General features: G+C 35.5%; 1 protein-coding gene across 1 annotated transcript; it reads right to left on the reverse strand.

Moving 5' to 3' along the window:
- Positions 1–337: 337 nt before the first annotated feature.
- Tsp2A (tetraspanin 2A) lies at positions 338–16782 on the reverse strand. The gene is made up of 5 exons (XM_085201188.1): positions 16576–16782; positions 3112–3309; positions 2053–2229; positions 876–1061; positions 338–549 (listed from the first exon to the last, which is right to left on the reverse strand). The coding sequence occupies exons 1-5, from the start codon at positions 16681–16683 to the stop codon at positions 469–471; spliced, it is 750 nt and encodes a 249-aa protein (XP_085057314.1). The 5' UTR covers positions 16684–16782; the 3' UTR covers positions 338–468.
- Between the last annotated feature and the right edge of the window lie 2890 nt (positions 16783–19672).

The raw sequence follows: 19672 nt of genomic DNA on the forward strand, positions 1-19672 counted from the left end.
ACTGTTTTGTTTTATTATTTATTTAATATTTCTGCATTTCATGATATCTGCTTTGGATGTAGAGTTCTGAGGCTCAGTCTTGTGCCAAATGCAGAGACCGAAGTTTACCCGTCACAAACTATGTAGGTATATAGTGTTTGTATGATATTTTTAATATAGTAAAATCTAAATTCTGACGAACTATTAGATATAAGAGACAGACATTTTATATTTCCCTTTTCATTATTTTTACCTTAAAGCATTATTTTTCTCGTTAATGATAACAGTAGCAACATATAAAAGATAAATTAAAAAAATTGAATTTATTATAAGTTTTATATTATTATTAATGTAGTTATTAAATGTAATTAGCAAAATGAAAACGGTGGTAAACATTCAAATACAAGAAGCCGATTTTCTTGTTTGTATATAAAAATAAATGTAAAATGAAGATACTTTTATAATCTAATATGGATTATACTAAAACTATTAATTTTTATACGCAATTGACTCCTCTTCTTCCTTCTTGACTGCTTGAATCAAGACTAAAGACATCACAGCGTTGATTACCTAAAGACAAAAAAATAATAATTAAGTTTTATTAATTTAATTCTTAATTTCTTTATTAAAACTTCATTGGCCGTTTTTTTTATAAATTTTATCTGATTAAATTAAAAAATGGTGCTATTTTTTTCACGATTAACACCAACAAAATAATAAGGTAAGTGATTTAACACTCATTTTTATTTTGTTTACCCCTTAAAACTGTTCACGGCGGTTTACCGCTTTGTCTCCCGTGAAGTACTCTCAAAGGTACAGAAATGGAATCTGCATCTCCTGCACTGCATTTCATCCCAACATCCAGACACTATACCCATTTGCATAATAATACTTACGCAAATCATGCAAGCAGCCAGAACAATGCCTGCCAGCCACCCCGTTTTGCCTTCCAAATACCAGGTGAGCTCGTCAACACAGCCGTGGAAATATGCGTTGCCAGTAACTGAATCACGGCATTCAGATGGTAAAGGCTTGTTGAGATTTAGATAATCCATTGCGCCGTCGGCCCCGCAACAGCCGATCTGGTGAAAAATATTAATGTGAGAAATTTGATTAAAAAATAGTTTCAGGTTTTTTCGTCTTCGCAGAGACATTGCGTGTTGAATGGTGGATGTTAATGCTTTATGTTTGTGCGAGTCAGGAAATTGAAGTGGCTTTTAATATAGTTATTCTCTGAGCGGGAATCGAACCTACAACTATCACGTTTATAGTCAGCTGGTGTCTCATTTTTTATATATATATTTGTGTATTTACTTCAATTTCATTTGTAAATAATTTTTACTATTGAAATATCCAGAATGAAAAAAAATGTGACACAAATATTATTTACCATAACATACACTAATACTTAAAAATAAAAAGCTGCGTTTTTAAATATTTTAATTATATTAACCCGCATTGAACCCGCAACCATTATGTTTACAATCAAACGCCGCCTCATTGTACCAAGGAGGCTCAAAAACGTCATTTACTTTATTAAAAAAATAGTGCCTAATTACTTCCAAATCTCCAACAAACAGGTGAAAATCAAAACGAATTGGATGTTGCCATCACCAGATTTTTGCTCCAATATTCAATTGCACATCGAACCGTACGAGCCGCCAGGGTCATTTGATTAGTACCGACGTTTCTACCTCGCTTCAACTTGCACTACCCATTTACCGAATGAGTTTTGGGCGACGTTTGATTTTCACTCGATACTTCAGAAAACATTGGCCAGATAAAGAACTTTATGGGTCAGTTTTATCTAATCCGGTATTTTTGCCCAGGTGGTTGAAGGTAGAGTAGATAATGATTTTGGGAACAAAGATATTGAAGATTTTGTTGGAACAGTCCATATCTTTTTTATATTAATCTAATTTAAAATAAGAGGGAACCTAGAGCTAAGATATTCCGTTCCCCACTTTCCCCCAAGTTTTAACCATTGTAAAAAAACAGGGTACCTAATTATCTATGCAAAAGTCTCATCTAATACAAAAAGATTTAAATTACATGACGAAAGTTTTTACATACCCCTTCTTGCACCATCCGAAGAATGGTCCTACTTCCTTCGTGCTGAGGGTTATTTATGAGTCTCACGATGACATCTTTAATGAGAGGCTGGATGCTTGAGTCGTAAGTCGAGAAATCCAAAACAACACACGCACCGACTAGGCCGAATACGAATAGTGCTATTTGTGTTGCTATATACTGGAAAATACAAAATTGTGGTGTTTCATTGACCATATAATAGTATTGAATATTAAGTATTTTGTCATTTTCACGCTGTATCTCGCATATGAGCGGGATAGGCAAATGGAACCTAGTCATAAGAGACTCCGCTCTCGACTTTTTCAAGAATTTGCGTGTTGAACGGCGAATCTCAACGCCGAGCTTGTTCGTTTGCTTGTTAGTCGTTACCAGATTGAAGGGATGAAAATATAAATAAATAATAATTTATTTCCCCGAATGGGAATCGAACCCTCCCCGTTGCATTTACAGTCGCTTGAGTCACTGGTCTCTATGGATTTTAAGTTGTTTATGAAAAATTTATGTACTTTATTGCTTTATAAGAATCTTGAGCTCTATTCTTTTTTCTTTATCAAATATGACCCCCATTTTCAACGATACTTAATTAAAGACTTAAATAAAAATTCGAGAGACTTCTCATTTTCTTTGAAATCAGACGTTTAGACGTTCTAAGTTTGACTTTTTTATTATATTCTTGGAACAAAATGCGCTATAAGACATCATTAGTTACTAATTAGCAGTACTTAATAACAAAATTGTTGATACCAACCATATTTTTACCTATTGAGGCCAGTCATGGCGCAGTTGAACAAACGTGTGACTGTAAACGCGACAGGTTCTGGGTACGACTTCCATTAGAGGTAATGAAATATTTAACATTTTCACTTCTTAGCTCTGGTGTCGAGGTAAAGCGCGGCGTTGAGCTTCAGAGCTTAGCGAAAAATTAGGAGCGGAGTGTCTTAACACTAACGGATCCCTCTGCCTACCCTGCTACATGTAAGATACAACGTAGAGCTAAAAAAAATCATAAAACGTCAAGCCTTTTCAATATAATATAAATACCATGAATAGCAGCTGGACATTTTCCATGAGAGCGGACCCGCATCCTAGAAAAGCGACCACCATAATGCCGAGTGAACCGATGAGAATTATATAAATGCCGATGAAATATTTTTGCAGCTCCAATATCCTCATCCACTCGTTGAAGCCCGGTTCTATGCATATCCACAGACATAGCGCGAATATTGAAACACCAAACAACTGTAAAGGAAATAGAGAAGTTTAAATAATAAATTTTTTTACTATTCCATTGATGCTCGTAGCGCATCGCAATGTCTGATTGTAAACATGACTTGATAGTTTTGGGTTCGATTCCCAGTTGAGGGAATGAATTATTTTCACTTTCTCGCTTCGTCAACAAGGTTTTATTTTTTTTATTCATTACTTCTTAGTTAATTTACGAAGTCATTTTCGTATGGGAAATAAACAATCGTATGGAAATTGACAGGTTACAATAGTTATATATTCGTGTATATATACTTTTTTCACTTAAAATTACTTTACATTTCTTTTGACAGACATAGTGAAAAACAAAACTAAACAGATAAAGTTCAAATAATATCTAGTAACAAATTATTATATTCCACAAACATGACAAAACTTCATTTAAATCAAACATAGTACATCCTGTGGACAGTTATGGCCCCGTTATTCATTTTTTGAACGAAATTTATTCATACAAATGTCGAAACCTTCAATTCGCGTATCTTATAACCGATATTTTGACAATATAAATATAATAGTAAAACTATATAATTTTCGTTTTTTTATGAAAAAAACATGCCAAACGAGAACAATTCATCTGCATACTCTGAACATATAAACTAAAAACATATACATATGTTATGTACCATAACTATGAAGCGGAAGAGGCATCCACTTGTTTTTGACGTTCTAGTTTAACACGAGATGAAGAGATGAAGTGATTTATATGTTTACAGAAGTGTCTTAATAGGAACGTAATGTCTTAACAATAGGTTCCCAGGTTCCCTCTCCCTGTGTAGGATACAGCATGAAACTAAAAAATAATAAAACTGTATTCCAGAAAAACTTAATACAGATGTCTTCATCCATCCATGATATATGAGATCCATGTCTTGATATCAATTTCCTCCTAAATGGAAAACCTTAGAAAATTTGAATTTAAAAGCTTATTTTGACAATACACAAGCCGTTATTTTCAAGCAAGGTTGCTATAGTAGCTCATGCAGCATCAATACAAAGCTTTTACCCTAACTGAGTTTCCATATTGTACAATCAAACCATTGTACGACTGTCAGCCTGTCACTATAAATGAATGAATCGAAACAGACAGTCGAATGGTAAGTATTGCCTTACTCATCGAGGGGGGGAATGAGATATTCGGTTATCACGTGATTTCATCTAATAGCCTTGTTTTTGCTTCAGTAAATTATATAGATAAAAGTTAGGCCTCTTGCCTCTCATATTTTGTTTACATCGTCGTGTTCCCTGATTACTTGTAGGATTTATTGCTACGTTATAGTAACGAGCCAATTTGTGTAATAACAATATTGTTGGAACGTTATATATTTATTTTATATTAATTAGAAGTATAAGATAAAAATATATCAGAAATTAAGTAGGTGTTAATTATGAATGTTCTTCAGAAGAACTGTCGTCAGAGCAGTGCGGCGGGAAATAGGATTTTCAATTAAAATTGAACATTATATATTTTACTTGAAATATATATATATATGTCGGAATTTGTAGTACTGAGGTGGTTCCGGAACGCCAGCGCCATCTGTTGGCGCTTGACAGAGTTAGTGTTATGCATTGGTATGGAAGGGGCGAGTCGAAGCGTGGCCGACGGACATCGACTCACTTTGTGTTTGGCGGTCGGCCGGTGCAGACGACACTGAAACTGTCCCGCGTTCCGTGCTGTGTATCTACCTACTGAGATAGCGATAGCTGCTTTCTTGTGAATTGGTTACGGTGTTGTAATTAATTCGTTATATCACAAATTATGTTTACTCGTGCCAACATTATCCACTGAAGCCCACAGTAGATCGGATACTCAAAAACTATGTGCGAGGGAAATCCACCCTACTCCGACATCAGAAGTGCGATCGGTGTTGGCACAAAACAAGAACAATGAAGATAACCACTGGCGTGCTATGTTCGAAGCCCTGTATAAACCGAGGCTAACTCAGGGAGGTATATGTGGTTACCCAGTTATGATCCTGACAAAGAAGACACGGACGCGAGATAGTGGTGCGCAACGGCTGACTTGTGCTTTTGACAAACTCCCCGAGAGACAGTCAACTCGAGCTTGCTGTAAGTAAGGCACTGAAAGGCGAAGCATCTACGTGTCTGTCTCAAAATAGCATACGAGAGTATGACAGGCTACCCTCACAAATCGCGGGAAGGACGTGAGCAAAGAAGAGGTTGATGTGGCTACTCTACTCGCTCACATATCACAGTTTGTACCGTGGCTTTACCTTATGGCATTTACAACACTGAAGTGTTTGAGCGGTGGAAAAATGGCTGGCCATAAGTGAGCGGAATGCAGAAGCAAGCCTATCGATGCGACGTGACGAACACCTGTAGCTTCAACGTCGAATCAAGCGGTGTAGCAGCCGGTAACGAGGCCTTTAGTGTGCTTCTGCGTGGCAAACCGGGTCATATCGCCATCTGGTGTACGAGCGAAGGCGGCGGCGGGCCAAGCGATGGCAGCGGAGACGGCGCAGCGCGCGGTGAGCGGTGTGTGGACGAAGCGGCGTGTGGACGTATGCAGTGTCCAACCTCCAAAGGGTAGGGTACAGGACAGAGGTGAACTGATTTGTTTCGTTTACAATTCTGGTGCTGAATTCTCGTTAGTTGAAAGTTTTTCTGTTAAATTTAGTGGTCGATGGTTTAGTTGTTACTATGACCGGTATTGGTCAAACACGAGTATACAATACCGGACAAATTCTGTGTTGTATAGTGATTAACGATTGCCCTCTTGGGATATTGTTGTCACGAGATTTTAAATCAGGGTTTTACAGTAAACATAACTGACTGACATTTTGTTTGACGGAAATCTTTATGTAAATTCAGTAAATAGCGATAGTGTGAGTGAGTTGACTTTGACTGACATCTCAGCTGACCATTACTGGTAGTGACCAATTGAAACTTTTAGAAACCTTAGGTCGATATTCAGAATTTTTCATAGTTGGTTTTCCAACGACTCTAGTATTGGTTCGAATGTTCGAGTTGGTTCGAATCGCACAGTACAGCGGCGTCCATATAGAATGTCGGCGGATGAACGTGACATTATACGCGACAGAGTTAAAGAACGGTTACACGTGAATATCATTAGGCCGAGCTGTTCTCCTTTCGAAAATCCAGCTTTATTAGTAAAGAAGTATGACGTTCAGATCGTATTCATATTGACTATAGTGACTTTAACAATAATACCATCCCGGACAGTTATCCGCTTCCATTGATTACTGATCAAACTTCACATTTTCAGCGCAAGCGGTTTTCATTTGATCACAGTAAACGAAAATTCTATAGACAGTACTGCTTTCATAACAGCTGAAGGGCAGTTTGAATTCCTGATTTCTGTGCCTTTTGGTCTGAAGAATTCAATTTCGGTTTTTCAGAGGAGAATTGTGATCGTGTTGGGTGATTTGGTTCGCGATTGCGTGGTGGTGTATTTTGAGGACATTTTAATTGTCTCAACCGATTTAGCGGTCCAGCATGGGAGTGCAGTGAGTTAATGCAGTGTTGGAAGCTGTAACAAGGGCTGGTTTCTCTTTCAACCTAGTGAAGTCTTCCTTCTTTAGGACGAGAATGGTGTACTTGGGGTTTGAAGTGGAGGCTAGTCGGGTCTCTATCGCCTCCGGAGACTGTGATTAAGTTGCAGTTCGTCGGATTAGCTTCCTATTTCCGTCAGTTTTGAACCTGTTGTTCGTCTCGAGGCTGAGGGGACTATTGAACAGCATTTTGACTTTTGCTGGTTTCCGGTCATGGTGTGCTGGAGGATTTGTGGATGACTGCGTTGCTTGTAGGGTCGCGAAGTTCAAGCTGGGCTGCATCTGATCCCTAAGGTAATGATGCCGTGCTATACGGTTCGTTTAGACGTGGCGGGTAGACTCAGCAGTGAAACGATAAGAAAAGTACATTTTCATTCTGACAGGCGCGTTCGCGAAGTGTGTTCTTTTGTTTCATGCGGCAGGCATTGACTCTTGGAGTGTTCACGAGGTGACTTGTGGCTTTGTTTGGGGCTCCAACTCGCATCATTGCTGACCAGGTAAGATGTTTCACTGGTGGTGGTTTCACTAGTAGACATTGGTTGGCATCTCTTGGCGGCGGGTTTACCTCGTGCTAAAAGGCAGGTAAGGCGCGTCAGGAGTGTGTTAAAGTCCATATTAACGGCGTTTGAGACTAGCGGTAATAGGTTGTAGCAAGAATCTGTAGGAGAGTACAACTCGTGATAAATTGTACGATAAACCGGGAGCTTTGAGCTTTTAATACGTGAAGTTGCGATACCGTTATCATTGATGTGTATCGGTGGTGTATATCATTGATGTGTATCATTGATGTGTGTCATTGATGTGTATCATTGATGTGTCATTGATTTGTCGTTGATGTGCGTCAATGGTGTGTATCTTTGATTTGTGTCTTTGATGTGTCTCATTGGTATGTATCATTGATTTATATCATTGATGTGTAGTAGTGAGGTATAGACTGTCGTTGACATTGACGAAATTCGTTAAGTAGCATCAGACATTATTACGAAGTGTGCGGAATATGGCAGGTCCCGTTTTGTTATGACAAAAACGAAAGTAATTAAGTTTTCTGTTGGCGTATTGTTAATATTGTAAAGTTAATAAGTGTAAAAATTCGATTAAAAATTTAAAGGTTCATTTAAGGTTGTCAAAGTTTTGGTTCTGTAAATTGTAAACGTCTTGTAACGTTCAAATTTGCTTACGATAGGTTGAGGAAAATGCCAGTAAGTCATGTACCCGACGAAATCAATGTGTAATTTATGATGTTGTTGATGATAATGATGGTGTTCAAGCTTTAGTTGAAGAGACTCGAGTAAATGGTTCTATCGGCCGTAATGTGTTCGACCGTACCAGTAGTTATTTCGTAGTCGTAGCCCGGTAGAAATCGGTATCTCTTGGGGCAACTCAAGTAGTCCGTGGGTGCGCGGTGTGCGTTTAACTCTGGCGGAGGTCGTGGTCTGTAGAGACCGTAGCGTGTAGTCGCAGAGGTGACGTACACGGGCGATCCACTCGATGCATATGCGTATTGAGATGTGAGAGAGCAATGTGATTGCTGTTCGGCTAGAGAGCCGTGGCGTTAGAGGTCTTTACTCGGAGGTTTCTGTTAATTTGGTTGTAACTTGTTGCTGAAGTAAAGTAAAGTAAAGCAAAGTGAAGATTTGGTTATGATGATGTCGATGGTACATGGTTGTGGTATTTGTGTGTAGTGATTAGTTACAATTATGATCCACATTAGTGTCAAATTGTAGTGTCGAGTTGATCTGGTGTCGAGTTGTCCAGGTATAAGGTTCAGGTATAAGGTTCAGGTATAAGGTTCAGGTATAAGGTTCAGGTATAAGGTTCAGGTATAAGGTTCAGGTATAAGGTTCAGGTATAAGGTTCAGGTATAAGGTTCAGGTATAAGGTTCAGGTATAAGGTTCAGGTATAAGGTTCAGGTATAAGGTTCAGGTATAAGGTTCAGGTATAAGGTTCAGGTATAAGGTTCAGGTATAAGGTTCAGGTATAAGGTTCAGGTATAAGGTTCAGGTATAAGGTTCAGGTATAAGGTTCAGGTATAAGGTTCAGGTATAAGGTTCAGGTATAAGGTTCAGGTATAAGGTTCAGGTATAAGGTTCAGGTATAAGGTTCAGGTATAAGGTTCAGGTATAAGGTTCAGGTATAAGGTTCAGGTATAAGGTTCAGGTCTAAGGTTCAGGTATAAGGTTCAGGTATAAGGTTCTGGTATAAGGTTCTGGTATAAGGTTCTGGTATAAGGTTCTGGTATAAGGTTCTGGTATAAGGTTCTGGTATAAGGTTCTGGTATAAGGTTCTGGTATAAGGTTCTGGTATAAGGTTCTGGTATAAGGTTCTGGTATAAGGTTCTGGTATAAGGTTCTGGTATAAGGTTCTGGTATACAATTACTAGTGTAATTACTAGTGTACGTGTATTACAATTCTAGTGTACGGTTCTGGAAGTTGGTTGGTAAGGTTCTGGTGTAGGTTGGCCGAGCGGTACGAGGTGCTGTTGTAGCTTTTTCTTCTAGGCTAACCAACACACGAGGACGTGTGCTAGCAGGATGGCCGTGTCGGAATTTGTAGTACTGAGGTGGTTCCGGAACGCCAGCGCCATCTGTTGGCGCTTGACAGAGTTAGTGTTATGCATTGGTATGGAAGGGGCGAGTCGAAGCGTGGCCGACGGACATCGACTCACTTTGTGTTTGGCGGTCGGCCGGTGCAGACGACACTGAAACTGTCCCGCGTTCCGTGCTGTGTATCTACCTACTGAGATAGCGATAGCTGCTTTCTTGTGAATTGGTTACGGTGTTGTAATTAATTCGTTATATCACAAATTATGTTTACTCGTGCCAACATTATCCACTGAAGCCCACAGTAGATCGGATACTCAAAAACTATGTGCGAGGGAAATCCACCCTACTCCGACATATATATATAAAAAATCTTGTACTGTATCTGTCACACTGGCGGGACTAGTGTTAGAAATCAACAAGAACAAATCTTTTAATCTCAAATCCCAATAGGGAATACACAATTAGATTTTGGAATTTTTCTTCTCTCTACATATTATAACTGCCTTGTCTGATCACAAACGAAATATGAAATTATCTTTTTAATTAAGATAGAAAAGCGAATAAGCAAGAATAAAATATTTATATTTTTGAAGATACAAAACGTATCGTTCTATATAATAAATTTGTAAAGTTACCTAGAACACTTCAGTATGCTAGAAAAAGCTCGTATAAAACAAAGTATCTGCTCTTTTGACAAATTATACCACATCAACTATCAGCTAACTTTCTTGCTTTTTTCAAACTTTTACAATGTTAAACAATGTTAGCTGTTTTCTTCTTCGTAATAGAATTTTTATTGCGAGCATCATTCGCCAATACTAAAAATTAAAGTTACTGTGCTATTTTCAGAATAGACTAGATAGATTGCTTTTGTTCAAAGTTGTAAAGTTCTGGAATCAACTTAAAACCTAACCTACATTTACTAGATTATTGTGTTATTTTGGCCATAATAGTACGAGCCTAGTATTGATTAAGCAAATAAATGGAGAGAATTCAAACAATATTTATACTCCATTTCAGTATGAAAACCAACAAGAGACTATTATGCTAGTAAATATTAATTGATATTTTGTTAGGATTTATTTTTTTATTTATTTTTACCCTCACGTTCGACGTTACGGTATCAGAGACGAAGGAAAAATATTAAATATTTAATTCTTCCAATTTGGATGCGAACTAAAAACCGTCGCGTTTAGAGGCTTCCGCTTTTAACCATAACAACCTCAATTATATTACAAATCAATTTATTTACATTGACATATTAAATAACTTTGTAAACGTAACAATATAGTAAGTATGAACAGTTTGTAATATTTTAGCTAGCACGTAAACACGAACAATAAACACTTCTGCGAGGCGGCGGCGGCGGCGCGTTGTACCGCTGTAATACATTACTAAATACAATTACGCATCTACCATACATACACAGTGGATGTGAGATATTGCATCAAATAGAAACGTGCAAATATTTATTACATTAGTCGAATTAACTGCTTGGACTAGGGCTCGTATGTATAAATCCACAAATCTGAGATCTATCTTGAGATGCCGTTTTTCAGCATCTTAAGATCGATCTCAGACATGAGCGGTTTATAAGTACGAGCCTAAAACATCTCACAATGTCTAAGCCGAAACAACAAAACAGTCGTAATAAAGCAAAAACTAAGAATCAGGTCGCTATACAAGCAGCGGGTAGTCTTTCAGAACGCTACATTATCTCACAAGCAAAAAAGAGCCATATCTACGCATCATTATACTTTGTCTGCAAAAACCTTTGTCGAGACAACCGCACTGCTCGCAATCCATTAGGGCCTCGCCAAATGACGCGGAAAGTTGACTTCTACGTTTGTTCGGTCTGCACTTGGAAAAATCATATAATTCTGGGGCCAACCGCTGTTAATGCTCGAATACATGCTTGTTTTGATAAATGGGCCAATCTGGGAACGAAGCTGGTGAACAAATAAATTTAGAACTAAGGAAAATTATTACCGTCACGTTAAGAAAAGTTGTTTTAAAGGCCCGTGTTGATATACGTGTTTGTATTCTTAAACTGCTACCATTTGATGAAACGACTTTGTTTTTTTATACTTAATGTGAGGCGCGAAGAAGGAAATTTGAAGTTTTCCTCGTTGTAGAAGCCTTATTTGTGAATTCTAGTAGTGTGTGCTCGTATATTTCTTTATAAATAAATTAAGGCTTACGACGGGGTTTACAACTGCAAATAATACTCAGTGTGTCAAAAAACGAGAGGAAAAAAGATGAGATGAGAATTTATAACGTCGTGCGTAGAGCGTGGCAGTCGGCTTCTTGAATTACCTCGTAAGACATACGGAGGACGTAAAATGGCGAATATTTATGATGATGCTGTCGAAATAAAGATGGATGCTTTTTTTAATACGTATATGTACCTATCATTTAAGATTAATTTAATTTCAACTATTTTCCCAAAATGTTTAAATAAGCTTGTTAAAAACACAGACACATTTATATGGTTTTACTTTATAATATATTTTCTTTTTATAATTATTCCAATTTTCCAAGCTATATAGAATATATTATGCGCATTGTAGAAGCGAAAGAGAGACTTTTTGCGATCTTAAAAATTTATAGCATCATAAAAACCCACACCGCATTCGTCTGGCACACAAGCGGTGCTACGGTTCTTAGTACTTATATGACATTACAATGTAAATACATGAATATTTCGGACGTTAAATTTTATATTAAGCCATAGATTTTTCTATACAGGGAGCTTCAGTGTTAGTATGATATCTCTTCTATAAGAATAGTGGTAACTTCTAAAGAAAGTTTTTACTTTCGCGTTGAGTGTATTGTCAAGAAGCACTATGCGGATGTGTCTACGGATGTGTCTCGATGTCACTTCCAGTGTAAAGCCGTCACTCGGAGCACAGGAACATCGGTGTATCTCCTTGGAGACACCTGTGAAGCTGGAATAATAAAGAGTTTTACAACATTTCAAAATGGGACTTTTTCTCGCAATTCAACCGCATCGTGCACTTAAGGGATTTGAATATCTTATAACGTCGGATTTATCTATTGTACGCAACTTTCTCAACGGTTTTGTTTCAAATTAAGTTTTTGAACGAGCACTTAGCGTCCATATTTGTTGTTTAAATTTGGTTAATCGTACGCCAAAGTGGTTTTTTTTGTAAAATTTATTTTAAATTTGTAATTTGATCATATTTCTTGATAAGAGGTGAGGTATAACGGCTTTGGGATTGTTGAAGAATATGTTTATAACATAAAAATCAATATTATCAAAAGCTGAAGAACCGTGTTTCCTTTTTTTTTCAGAAATTTCCCATCAATCAATGGGAATGACAATTCGCAGAAATGGTGTTAACAATTCGACGTAAAAGGTTAGCTAAAATTGAATTAATATAACCTGAATATTTTCTGAAGCACGTAATCATCTAATTGAAAGCAACGAAGCAAGAACCTAAAGTTTTTCTGAGTTCAACGAGAGAGTTTCCTTTTTGACAATAAATATTAATTGCGTTTTGCATGGAAAAAAGATAGATAGCACTCTGTATTGAGTTAATTCAATTACTGTCGTCTAAATTTAAATATTACAGAAATTTTGATTGATTATTTTTCTATTTCATTGTGCTTCTTTGTTATATCTATCTTCATAGCGAACTGTAAAAGCGATGTACCCGAACCAATTATCCATATGTAACATTTATATTCTATGTATGAGTTTTCGTAGCTAAAAACAAAAATATCTAAATCAATGATGTTAATTTTAATGTTGTTTTTAAGGACCAATTAGATTATTCTAGTAAAACTATCTCATCACATAAAGATTACTTTATAAAAAGTAATTTTAATTGGCAACATTATTCATTTGTTGTTGTTGTTGTTGCTCTTTATTCATTTGTTTCACACAATTTTATTTCTCGAATGGGGATTGAAGTCCCAAAGATTGTTTTTACAGTCATATGCTGTTCTTCTGCGCCACTATGACCCCTAATGTCTATAATGCTAGTAATCCTGGTTCTATACTAGGATATAGCATAGCAATATTGGTTTACGGCAGCCATAAGTTATGATCTCATAGGATGAGCCTCAGTTGAGTAATTGCTAAATGTGTGTTTAAATTAGTCGCAAATTGCAGTCAGTAAGGCGTTAGACAAAAGTTCTTTATAAAGTTGAGTTTTTAAGCTACCTGTTGAGTTCTATATGAGACTATCAAAAAACTAGGAAATGTCCTAAATTGGCAAACATGAAATAAGAAAACATAAAATGTATACCCCAGCCGATGCAAGTGACTGTAACGGAGCCATATGCAGAACTGCCGTTTTAAATTTGAGAATGAATTCATCTTGGCACGGCACCAAAAGTCAATTATTGTGAGTGACCTCGCGGGGTAACTCAAGCAATTATTTCTCATTTGTGCTGGAACACCTTAACGAGTGTTCAGGTTTGAACGACACTTGACGTTCAGCGTTTTTGGCGTCAGCTCGCTCGACACTCCAATTTATGGTGCTATTACGATTACCATTCGCTTCCGGATTTGTATTCGCGTGAAATGGCAGCAGTTGGAACTTGGAACTGCATACAAAGGTTATGATATGAAATCAAGCTCGTCCAAGTACTCGTGGATAAATGATTTATATATCGGAGTAGGATTTTATCGTGATTAATATTTCTTCATTATATGGGCTGTTATGTTTTATTTATTTTGCTTATATTAAAATTGTTTTTTTTTTTTATTTTAATATAGGCAAATAAATAAACATAGCATAGGATCAATTTTATCATATAACTATTTATGTATATAATTGTTTTCTTCATGCCGATAAGACAATAATTGTACTTGTTTTAATATAAAATATTGGTGAATCTCATACTTATTTGCATTTGTCACAAAACAAATATTATTACAATATTATTCTTCTCTTATAACTATAACAATAGTTGATGTTTAATTTTCCTAATTAACCGTGCTTAATAACCGCTGTATCGGGCAACTTGTGTAAGACGATTTACTGCTGACGCCGCGTGCCGCTAATGTTTACTTTAGATAACGGTTAAGGTGCTTTCATAGTGGGGTTTAACTTTTTTTTGGTTGAAAATAGTTTGTTTTACTTGTAAATGTAATTTTAGTTTTAATTATATGTAAAAATATGTTTAAAAATATAAGTAAATGTATTTGTATAATATTATAGATTTGTATGTAAAAATATATAAATAATTTGCCTTAAATATTAAAAATATATAGGTCATTCTTATTTCATACGTTATATAGTATTAATTAAAATACACACATATATAATTAAAATTAGTGAAACTATTTAAGCTTCATTAATGTTAGACCAGTGTGTAAACATTTTACTAATTTTAGTGATTACATTTCTTCAAGTTATTTTTACTCTGAAAAGGAAAAGTGGTTTTGGTTTTTTTGACAGTGTACGATAGTGTTTTATTAAACACTTGGTATATTAAAGAAATATATTTTTATTACACGGGTAAATCTCTTTTTTACGTTTTAAGAAATCACCTAATATGATAAAATTACCTTAATTTAAAACCTAAATAACTCACAAATTTAATTAATAATACATGTTAAACAATGAGCAAAGTTGTTCAAAATGGACACAGCCTTAGACTACCCCTGTCTAGAAAATTACCGACCCAAGCCCATAATTCGTCTGTCCATCTGAAATTATGTGGAGCATCTGCCTTTTTTACTTTCTTAAGCTTAATTTTGTTAGACCAGTACTAGTAAAATTAGTAAGTTCCTGGAAAATTTTTAGTTGGAAATTCTTTTTAAAAATAGTAATGAATTGACGCTGTCATGGCTCAAATGAGCAAAGTTGATGAAGTGTTTGTAGTGGTTTTGCGTTCAATTCCGATTTGGAGGAACCATTATGAAAAAAAAAATATTGTGCAATTAATACTAACAGATTTATTCATCCACTGCATAACGTTTGTAAAACATAGAGAATGGAATGAAAGGAAATTATTATAATGTAAAATGGACGTATTTGTTTGAAATGAAAATGTGCTTATATAAATAGATTATTCATTCTCTCATGAACTATTGGTAATATTTCATCGCGTTATTTTTCCTGTATAGCAGGATAGACATAAGGAAACTGGTGTTGTGACACTCCATTCTCCACATATCGCTTTATTTTTGAAGATATAGACTCTAATGTAAACTTTTGTGAGAAAATGTTTAGTTTCAAGAAAAGAATCACTTATAAAAACTTCTAAATTATCACATCCCTACATCAACAAATATATCGTCAAAAGCTATTTTTACTAAGCATTGTTAAAAACAACAACGTGAAACAATTTATTCGTCATTATATGATTCACTATATACGTATATACAATATATACTTGGAAAGCAGGACGAGTGGCTTATCAACGTGATAAGCGTGCCATTAGATCGGCCCTTTATTTTAGTTTTAGGTTATATTATACACACGTTATTAGTGTATATTTAGTTCAGCTTATATTACTTCAAGTTATATTATTTATTCTATAGCATTAATATAAGCCAATATTTTTTTAACTTCACACTGTATCCCGCACATAGTAAGGTAGGCAGAGGGAACCTGGGAAGTGTGTAGTTTCTTACTATGAGATTGTATTTTTATCATAGTCACGATTGTAAATAGAAATGAAAATTAACAATGATTCACTATTAATGAATCAGATTCTTTAGCAAGTTTCAGAAAGTATTTGTTACGTTTTCAAATATATTTTTTTTTAAATATTATAGTGAAAATAATTCAATTAGAAAATTGTTTATATTTAAAATTAAAAATTTTTTTGATATGATATAAGTAATTTATGATTTTCTTATAATAAACATAAATCAGTAAAAGAAAAATATATTTGCTAAAAATATATTAAACATAGTCTAACGAAAAACATAGTCCACAAAATCCATTTCCAAACGGAAATAGTATATTATCATAATTCATAGACCAATATAGAATGACTGTACTACAGTGAGTCACGACCTTACACCACTGCGTATCCTCCGAGCAAACAATTTCCAATTTTGAAGTTGCACTTCTTGAAGTTCGTCGAGCATCTGACCGTAAATACGTAGATCTAATTCAAAGTGAACATACTAAGATAACTAAAAGTGTACGGAACCACTAGTTTCAATCTCAATACTCACCCATAATACAACATTGAAGCAAAACAAAGTATATTTTATACAGTAAATCTGGGATTCCAGTTTGCCGACAGCCGGGCCCTGGCCGTCTCCTCTACCAACTCCTGGCATGGCACTTTAATATTTCACTTTACAAACTATTTTGTCTCGCAAAACTTATTTGGGGCTGTCCGTTCTCTAACGATTGTATCGGTACTATGGCTATCTAAAAGATAAAGCGTAACGCATAGCTAGGTTATCTATATTTACTGAGATAAAGAATGATAGCATGCATTGCCACACCTGTATTTTGTTTTATATTGGCTGTGTTCCCTTTTTTATTAGAAGGACGGTATAACTTTTGGTATTGTGTAAATAAGAAACGTAAGAAGATCGGCATTTTATTCAGTTTCTTGTTACTTCATATTAAAACAAAGGAAATGTGAACTTTTTGAGTATATATTCATAATCGAATTAGTCTGAAAGTGGGGAATGAAAGTGTCTTAACGGGAACGATTTGTCCCAGGATCACTCTGCCTACCCTGCTATGTGTGGGAGGCAGTGGCTCAGCACCTGACTTTAAACATGAATCTGGATGCCATTCCCACTCAGTGCGGATGAATTATTTTCATTTCCTCGCTCTGGTAACAAGACAAAGCGCGGTGTTGAGGTCCACCTGAGTGTTGGACACCCAATGTCTTGAAAATTGGGCGGTTCGAATTCCCTCGGTCTATTCTAGTATTTGTGGGATATAGTTTGAGAGTAATAAAGATTATCAAATTATAATTAAATTAATTTGAGAAGTTAAGTAATATTTAATCCTATAACTTTTCCAATAAAATACGAATATAATATTTAGACAAAAAACCTACACTTACAATAGTCATGTCATACAGTAACGACGTGCACGGCATTACTTAACATTTGAACGAGTGCAAATTTTACGATCCCGTGGAGTGGGGCGCTACTCAACGATTCATCTTGAGACACGCTACCTGCACTATGTATTAAGTATGAAAGTTCAATAAACTGAAATCCGACTGAAGCATTTCATCAGGTATTTAAAATATTAGAATGGGTTTGTTATGAATTTGAATGTTTAAAATTTTTTGATTATTAAAAAAATCTTATGACTTTTGAGTTATTTTTTTAAAAATATAAAAAGTAATGAATTGTTTTTTAAATGACACAATGACATTAATGAATGTATTAGTATGTAGAACAATATTAATGAGTCATATAATTTTCTTTATATTTGAAGGCTTCATATTTTATCTTGTTTCTAGTAGTGTGGGCAGAGATACCCTAGTGCCAAACCACTGCGTCCTCAGTAACCCACGCCTATTCGAGACATTACAAAGTTGAGCATGGAATTCAACACCTCTATCAATTCTCAATTCTTAACTATTTTCTATTCGCCTATTATCAAAAAACTTTTACTTACTTGACAACGTGTAGCTAAAAACAGGAAAATATATTACATAAACTGAAAATCGAACCTACAACCATCAGAACCGCTGTATATTTCCCAACTATGTCCTAATAATGTTCAGTATACCATAAATATTTAAGTTTACCTAATTTAAAACTATATAAGCACATAAATGAAGTTCCTCCTGTTTTCAATGTAGGATGTAAAGTTGCGGTGAACGTTGCAGTGAGTTTGCATCTTAGTTATTTGGTTGGCTGTTTACGAACACTACAAAGGAAGTACGAATTTAAGCATTACAGCTCATACGAATGCCAGACCGGCTGCAATATTGAGATGTTGTATGAGAAATTACTTAGGAACTACTTAATAAACTATTTCATTTAAACTTTTTAAGCCGGTTTATTATGTTTGTTTACATAGTATATGTGTACGTCAGTGTTTTTGTTCAAATCTGGTGTAATTAATATTTTTCTTATATAGAAGGTTTCCAGTCTTAAATGATTGTCAATATATTTGTATACATTCAGCATTCCTTATTATATTTTTTAGATTCACTCTGTATCCCACATGTAACAGAGTAGGTGAGCCTAGTGGTAAGACACTCCACTCCCTCCTTTCCACTGAATTCTGGGGGCATTTAACGTTATATGACAGAACTCAACACCACGATTTGCATGAACACAAAATTAAATATTTCTTTTTCTCTTGTGGGAATCGAACCCACGACCTAACACGTTTATATTCACACGCTTATGCCCCACAATTGACCTCAATGGTATGCTATGTAGAAAATAAAATAATTTCTATAACAAAATGTATATAAGCTTCGACTCAACTCTGCAGATTCTAAAAGCGGTATTCCAGAAACTTTAACACCGAATGGCTTGGTGCGCCGAACGGCGAGGACCCTGGAGACCCGGCCGATTGCACATATCTGATGCTATGTTCTCTATGACACTGGATTTAACCACGACTTATAGCACTTTATGGGATTAAAGTTAGGGAGACATTTCTGTTATTGTTGAAAAAAAATGTATAGATGAAGCAACTAATCTTAATTGGAAATAAATATGATTATTGACAATTTTAAAATTTAATCATGAGAGTTTAAAATTCAGTAGAAAATGGAGAACGGAGCAAAGGATTTTAACACTAGGTTCCCTCTGTCTACTCTGTTGTGTGTAGGATATAGCATAAAACTAAAAAAAATAACAGGAGAATTATTTAATCATTTTTCCCGTAAAAGGTGATATGAGAAAAATAACAAAATCATATATTCGGCAAAATACCTTAACCCTTTTGCTAAAACCAATATCAGAAAATTCATTTGGATTCCATTTCGTAGTGACGTACGACGGTAATTTTTTTTTCATATAATTTAGTAAGGGCGAACGCTTATACCTACATACATCAAGTGTATCGATATGGGCTTCGACCGAAACGTGTTCGAAATCCGATAAACGGATTCAAACTATACTGAAACGGGTGCTGCCCGTAAGCTGTAAACATAAATAAGAAAGATATACGACGTTTTAGAAAATAGCCACGCACGAAACGCCATCTGTAAACCTCACGTTCGAAATGGCATAAATTTTACAATACCAAAACATTTCAGTTAAATATTTAGTTAAAGAACAGTGGTTAAGCTGAAAACGAGAATTACTTTTAAAACGGACACCCGAGATTTAT

Source organism: Heliconius melpomene, chromosome 17, assembly GCF_056956725.1.
Source record: "Heliconius melpomene rosina isolate 202511_hmr_F chromosome 17, ASM5695672v1, whole genome shotgun sequence".
In the NCBI taxonomy this organism is placed as follows: Eukaryota; Metazoa; Arthropoda; class Insecta; order Lepidoptera; family Nymphalidae; genus Heliconius; species Heliconius melpomene.

Excerpts from the sequence above, each read along its gene's own strand:
- Tsp2A (XM_085201188.1), bottom strand. The coding sequence starts at position 16,683 with ATGCCAGGAGTTGGTAGAGGAGACGGCCAGGGCCCGGCTGTCGGCAAA. Across the intron at positions 1,062-2,052 it reads TTCGGATGGTGCAAGAAGGG|ATCGGCTGTTGCGGGGCCGA; the intron begins GTATGTAAAAAC and ends ATTTTTCACCAG. Across the intron at positions 550-875 it reads TGGCTGCTTGCATGATTTGC|GTAATCAACGCTGTGATGTC; the intron begins GTAAGTATTATT and ends TTTTGTCTTTAG.